This window comes from Podarcis gaigeae (genome assembly GCF_964106915.1).
Source record: "Podarcis gaigeae genome assembly, chromosome: 7".
In the NCBI taxonomy this organism is placed as follows: Eukaryota; Metazoa; Chordata; class Lepidosauria; order Squamata; family Lacertidae; genus Podarcis; species Podarcis gaigeae.
The window spans coordinates 4309612-4316915 of record NC_139683.1 but is presented as its reverse complement, the minus strand read 5'-3'; the positions used below and the strand labels follow the sequence as shown (position 1 = coordinate 4316915).

Sequence of the window (7304 nt, the reverse complement as noted above, 5' to 3'; positions counted from 1 at the left end):
AATAGGTACCGCTCTGGTGGGAAGGTAAATGGCGTTTCCGTGTGCTGCTCTGGTTTGCCAGAAGTGGCTTAGTCATGCTGGCCACATGCTGTACGCTGGCTCCCTCGGCCAATAAAGCAAGATGAGCACTGCAACCCTAGAGTCAGCCATGACTGGACCTAATGGTCAGGGGTCCCTTTACCTTTACCTGCATGTGAAGACAGGCTCCGGTGGATTGAGCAGACGAGACCAAGAGTGGGTCTAAAGGTCAAGAAGGCAGTTTCTTCATGTACTGTAGAGGGAAGTGAGGGGCAGATGAGGTTCATCAACCTGGAAAGGTAGCCCATCTAGAAGAAAGAAAACTCTTCCTAAACCTCTGCTGTCTTGCAAGGTGCAAAAAACAATGCCATCCAAACCCATTTCTACTCAGAAGTAAGTCCTGTGGAATTCAGTTGTTCCCAGACTGCCTTGGGCTGATCTGGAGGAACCTGGCCTTCACCTAAGTCTAGTGGAGACAGCCCCAGATCACCCCAGGATAGATTGGGCTGCCCAGAGCAATTGGCAGTGGACAGTTCATCTAGCAGGGAGAAAGAGAGGCTGGCAGCCCCAGTGTGATGAGTGGAGAATTCAGTCCTAGAGGCTGCAGTGTGCTCCTTTGCAGTATCAAACCACACAGCCAGAAAATTGCTCGATTGGGAGTTATTGTCCTGTTGAAACATGACTGAGTCTTCCAATCAAGGCCTCCTCCAGCTGGTTATCGACTGTGTCAAATGTGTACTGAAGATGAAAACATCGAGGGAAATGTGGGCCTTTGCTTTTCCATACCTTTCCTTCCCCCCTTCTTTTTTCTGTTCATTTCTTTGCTTGCATGTGAAATGTTCTCTTTTAAAAAGTACGTTATCCACGTTGAATGGTTCTGCTGATCTTGTTACTTGTTTAGAACATGTTACCTGTTGAAAATGTGGAAATGCCTGGCAGAGCTGGATCAATTCAGGTCATCTAGCCAGCTAAGGTCAACCTGGGTTTTTTTGGAACTGTGTTGGAGAAGTGGCAACGCTGGGGGTGGTTATAGTAGATTTTGATGCATGTGACATGAGAAAACTTGAAAGTGGACATTCAAATTATTCCATGAAGCTCACAGTCCGCTGCCGTTTGCTCCTCAGTAATGATAATTCAGTGGCGTAGACTGCGTTTGAATATGGAGGTTCTGTACAGCCATAATGGAGCAGTCATTTGGCTGAACTGATAAGATGATTCCATATTTATCAGTCGTATTGTTGCACTCCAGTGCTTCCAGGTGATGTAGGCAGTAAAATAAAATAAACATTAAAGCCAGATTTAAATTATCAGAAAATATATTTTAAAAGGAGCAAGCCCTCTCCATCCCACATAAGAGATGAGAAGGCCGCTAACTACTCTACCCACAAAAAAAGTGGTTCAGTTATATCCCTTTCAGTTAAAATAAAGGGGTGTGTGGAGGAACCATTTATTTCCAGTCTCTCCCAAGAAGAGAGTAGCATTAATTGCTCTTTGAAACACATTTGCATTACAGCAAGGAATATAATAAGTTAAATAAACTGTTTGTTTGTTTGTTTGTTTAAGGCTTTCCAAACTGTTTCCCAACACATGTTTCTAAAGCCAAATACAACATAAATATCAAAAATGGCATCTACCGAAAAAAAGAAGAGGGCTTTTTATTTCTTTATTTGATTCCATTTCTGAATCACTTCCCATAAAATATCTCAAAGCAATTTTCACAGATTAAAAACCATTCTGCACGAGTGGGGGAGGGGAGTTTGGATTTGATATCCCGCTTTATCACTACCCGAAGGAGTCTGAAAGCGGCTAACATTCTCCTTTCCCTTCCTCCCCCACAACAAACACTCTGTAAGGTGAGTGGGGCTGAGAGACTTCAAAGAAGTGTGACTGGCCCAAGGTCACCCAGCAGCTGCATGTGGAGGAGCAAAGACGTGAACCCGGTTCCCCAGATTACGAGTCTATCGCTCTTAACCACTACACCACACTGGCTCACTGGGTAGACTCCATATATGCAAACAATTGAAAACAATTTTATATGTAAAAAAACACCCCAGCTCCAGGAGAGATACAAGATATAGAAATATAGAAATACAGTGGTACTTCGGGTTAAGTACTTAATTCGTTCCGGAGGTCTGTACTTAACCTGAAACTGTTCTTAACCTGAAGCACCACTTTAGCTAATGAGGCCTCCTGCTGCTGCCGCTGCCACCAGAGCATGATTTCTGTTCTCATCCTGAAGCAAAGTTCTTAACCTGAAGCACTATTTCTGGGTTAGCGGAGTCTGTAACCTGAAGCGTATGTAACCTGAAGCGTATACCACTGTACAGAAATATAGAAATATGCATATCAATTTATGGAAGAAAGAAAGAAAGAAAGAAAGAAAGAAAGAAAGAAAGAAAGAAAGAAAGAAAGAAAGAAAGAAAGACATAGATCTGATTATGGCTGGATCAATGACATGTACTGAAGAAATGAACCTATGTTGCCAATTCTCATAGCAGACCAGTATAAAGTAAACAGCACATAGGCGGCACACAAAACGCTACCAAACCATTCTACGTTCTAAATCTTATATTAATAATTCATTCATTTATAGTAAATGAATAAATGCTTAAGTCAAGAAAGAACTTAGCATATGAAGAGTAAGTATTGATTTTGGATTATTAATATAAGATTTAGAACGTAGAATGGTTTGGTAGCGTTTTGTGTGCCGCCTATGTGCTGCTTACTTTATACGGATCAATGACATGAGCTGCATACCTGGATCCAGTGTGGTGTAGTGGTTCAGAGCGGTGGACTCGTAATCTGGGGAACTGGGTTCGCTTCCCCGCTCCTCCACATGCAGCTGCTGGGTGACCCTGGGCTAGTCACACTTCTCTGAATTCTCTCAGCCTCACTCACCTCACAGAGTGTTTGTTGTGGGGGAGGAAGGGAAAGGAGAATGTTAGCTGCTTTGTTAGACACCTTCAGGTAGTGATAAAGTGGGATATCAAATCCAAACTCTTCTTCTTCTTCTAGATGTCAGGTGTCACTGCAACTTACCAAAAGGAAGCGTTCAAGGGGTGAGCCACGGAGAAGTCAGTGCGGTGCAGATGGAACGGCAGAAATGTTGCATTGGTTCTGCTGCTGCAACCACACCGCACAGAACTCACAGCCCCTCGCCTCCCTCTCAGTAAGACACTCAACCTTAGAAAGCCAGGCATACCCCCCCCCCCAAAGCCCTTCCAACCACAGCCGCAGCTGCCTTCTCAGAAATCTCCGACATTTCAGAAAGGGAGCAGAACGGGGTAAAGAGAAACAGTGACTTTTCTCAGCTATGCAAGCTACACAGTAGAAATTATTATTATTATTATTATTATTATTATTATTATTATTATACTGCCCTATACCCAGAGGTCTCAGGGCAGTTCACAGAAAATCACAGAAATTGTGGGTAGTAGTGGGATATTAACAGCCACTCTGTGGCTGATTAGCCTTTTCCAGCACAGTTCTATCTAACCCCAGTGGCTTTGACCTTTTTGGGGGCGGGTGGGGTGGGATTTGGGCTGTTGCTCGTGGCTTTCCGCACCTGGAATGACATAGATGAGAGTTTTAACCCTTCCCTTTCCGTTATTTCGTTTATTTCTCTATCTCTCTCTCAAGCTATGGGTGTCGTCGGTCGGGATTTCCTTTTGATCTGTTAATTTATTTATTTTTGTCCCCCCCACCCCCTTATGGGTTTAAATATTCCCACCCACCCACCACCCGTCCTCCTGTCCTTCCTTCCTCCCTTTTCCTTTTATTTTTTTGGTTTTGTTTGTGTTTTCACGAGCAAAGTGTTTTGTTTCGTTTCAGTCTTTTAATTTTAATTGCAGTCAGATGGCAGTGCCTCTTTACGGCATCACGCTCAAATGTTCCAAGTGTGGAGTACTATCTTCTGCTGACGTTTCCGCCACAGCCACCAGTAACGCCATGTTAGTTCCTCTAATTTCAACTTCTTTTCTTTCTCCTTTTTTTAATTAAAAAAAAATTATTATTTTCTACCCCCCTCGACCCTTTTGGTTACGAGTCTCCTCCTTCTTGCTCTCGCTCTCGCTCTCTCTTTCTCTTTTCCGCACCCTGGTTTGATTTCTTATACCCGCCTGGCTCTTCTGTCTCCTTTATTCTCTCCTTGGATCATATTAGGAACCTAGCAAGCTCCTTTATACTGAATCAGTCCATCTACCTCAGGATCATGCCCACTGACTGGTAGTGGCTCTTCAGGGTTTCAGTCAAGAGTCTCTCCCAGCCCTACCTGGGAATACCAACATGTATTGAACCTGCGACCTTCTGCATGCTCTACCACTGAGCTGTGGACCTTCCCCAAAACTATAGAAACCCCCTTTTTTTTTTTTAAAAAAAAAGAGGTGCACCCATTATCCAAGAGGAAGCATCTGAATACAAACAGCTCCTTAGAACCCGTTGAAGACTTGGACTGATGGGTCTTCATCGATTTCAGTCAGGATAGAAACCCACAAACGTGGGGCCAACGCCAAAGTAGCCTTGTTCCTTGTGTTCGATCCATCTGCCCACACCAAGGTGGCAGCTGCATTTTCTACTAGTCGCAGTTTGGGAAGCATCCTCAAAGGCTGCAGTATAGTAGTCCTTCCATGCAGTGGCTCCTGGATGGCCCATCAACCTCTGTGTCCAGAATTCTCTCATCCTGCACAGCAAACTTGGGAAGCTATGTCAATATAGGTCTACTCAAGTTTGCCTTGCAGGTCTTTTCAGGCCTTGCTGGTGCTTCATTACCTACTTAGAAGTGAAGCTGAGAGCTTTCCTCAATTCATGTTCCTACCTCATTTACAGCGGCCCTCACAATGTCACTACAGCTTCCACCATCCCTGACACTTGGCCATGCTAGCTGAAGCTGAAGGGATTTGGAGTCCAGCAACATCGAGAGGGCCACGGTTCCCCATTCCTGGCTTGCAGAGATCTACTGCCCCTGATAATGGAAGCTCCATTTAGCTGTCAGAGCTAACAGTCACTGATTGGCAGTGCTAGGCCTAATTGTAGAAATGGGGATGATATATCTGGACTGCATCGGTCCTGCTGGCCAGGACTGAAGGGGGTTGGAATCCAACAACATCTGGAGGACTTGGGGTTGAGATAGCTGACCCATAGGGTGCTATGATTCTGTGATCACAGTTTCCCCACCTGTGAATGATGCTGCAATGTTGCAGCCGTGAACTTTCAATTCAGATTGAGGGGTGACAGAAAACGAGTCTCCAATACTAAGGTTGATCTTCTGTAGGAACCAATTAATTTGCAGGTGCTGGGCTTATGACTTGTGGCAAGGAAGTGAAAATGACAGTTAAAAAATAGAAGGGAAACTCCTTCAATTCCCCACTGCAACTGGTCAGCCCACTTCTTCAAAGCCCTTGCAGAAGTAATGTCGAAATGGACCTTTAATCCATCCTTGGATTGAAGGTCCTTTATTCCATCCTTAGATTGAAGGCTGCCTTAAAGCATCTCCTCCTCCCGTTGTCCTATTTGACAGAAAATTGTTCTCTGTGGCTGCCCCATAGAATTCCTCTGCTGTCTTCCGCATGCCATTCACATTCCAGTATCCTAAATTAAGCTAGTTAATTAATCTTGGCTTGCATCATTTCAGCATATGATGTTGGCAGTCTAAGGCAGCGATGGGCAGACTTTTGCCTTGTAAGAACTGCTTTATTTGTTTTTAGTTTTTCCAGCTAGAACCAGGTGCAAAATACTGTCTCAGGAGGGAAGGAATGATTTATGTAAGGGCAGGGAATTTATGAGCACATGCTCAACCCAGGACAAAAATCCGCTTCTGGGATTTCTCTCAAGTGTTTATTTGTTCCAGGATAGGAACCTTTCAGACATTCCTATCATTAGGCTCTTGGGGATCAAAAGGTCCTGCTGTTGTACTGCAAATCGCCAATATATCTATTAGTACTAATCAGTGCTTTTTTTCTGGGGGAACGTAGGGGGACGCATACCCCTAAACATTTTGTGAATCTAAGTTTGGTCTCACTGGGGGCAGTATTTCAATATGAGTAGGAAAATGAGAGTACCCCTAAACATTTATTTATGGGAAAAAGCACTGATACAAATTGTAGTATATACCGCTTACTTGGAGCAAAGTGGCTTCTAAAATTGCATAAGTATAACCATGCATATCAGTTGATCCTGATTGCCCTTCTGTTGGGGGGTGTAGAAGTTTAGTTCATTTTTCAATTACAGTGGTGCCTCGCAAGACGAAATTTATCTGTTCCGCGAGTCTCTTCGTCTTACGGTTTTTTCGTCTTGAGAAGCACGGCTATTAGTGGCTTAGTGGCTTAGCGGCTATTAACGGCTTAGCGGCTATTAACGGCTTAGCGGCTTTAAGAAAAAGGAAACAAGCTCGCAAGAACTCGCAAGATGTTTCGTCTTGTGAAGCAAGTCCATAGGGAAATTCGTCTTGCAGAACGACTCAAAAAACGGAAAACTCTTTCATCTAGCGAGTTTTTCAACTTGCGAGGCATTCGTCTTGCGGGGCACCACTGTAAAGGTGGACCGCAGTTTCCAAAACAATACACAAGTCAAAATGCTTTTATCTGCCAAAATCTTTACTTCTCTGAATTTTCTATGCTGTTCTCCAGCCAATGAATGTGTACCTCACAAAACTGCTCACACTAAAGCAAAAGCATGCATAAAAATGTGTATAGTTGTGACAATAACATAGAAACATGCATTACGATAGGAGAAAATGCTTAACCAAAACATGTATGTTGGGCAAATTAAAGACACAAAAGTTTGTATGAAGAGAAATTCAACCTAAAATACTAGTAATTTTTCCACAGGAGTTTCCCTTTCTTTGTTTTTAAAACAAAATGGGTGTGTAACTCAATTTAAGATTGGAGCAATGTGAAACTGAGAAAAACCAGAATTGATCGATTTACCCAGCCCTATTTAGTGTAGGGGCGAAGCTTTTTAGATGTTGGTATTGTTAGATGATAGGGGATCAAAAACCATTTACAATCTCCTGCAGATCACTCAGAGATCTGCAGGTAGATCCTAATCTACCTTCTGCCTACCCACATTCTAAAGACTGCTCCATTTTTTGTGTGGATTTTTCCAAAAGAAGGCATTATAAAAATGCATGTAAATTGTATGCATTTGTACACACTCTTCCCATAAATATGCATTTCTTCAATGCATTTTGATTCTTTTCAGTGCAGCCCCTCCTCCCTCACACCAATAATGTGCATTTAGTATGCATTTTAGACATAACAAATGTATTTATGCATGCTCTTGGGGGGACT

At 43.2% G+C, this 7304-nt stretch overlaps 1 protein-coding gene across 3 annotated transcripts in view; it reads left to right on the top strand.

Moving 5' to 3' along the window:
• The window catches only part of ADGRB1 (adhesion G protein-coupled receptor B1), a 394945-nt gene that overhangs the window by 347445 nt on the left and 40196 nt on the right, over positions 1–7304 (top strand). For 2 of the 3 annotated variants that reach the window (XM_083748971.1, XM_083748973.1), the window contains exon 25: positions 3870–3968. The exons of the other annotated variant lie outside the window; for it this stretch is intronic. In XM_083748971.1, coding sequence (XP_083605097.1) covers positions 3870–3968 — 99 coding nt within the window. The remainder of the gene's footprint in view (positions 1–3869; positions 3969–7304) is intronic. 3 annotated transcript variants of the gene reach the window in all.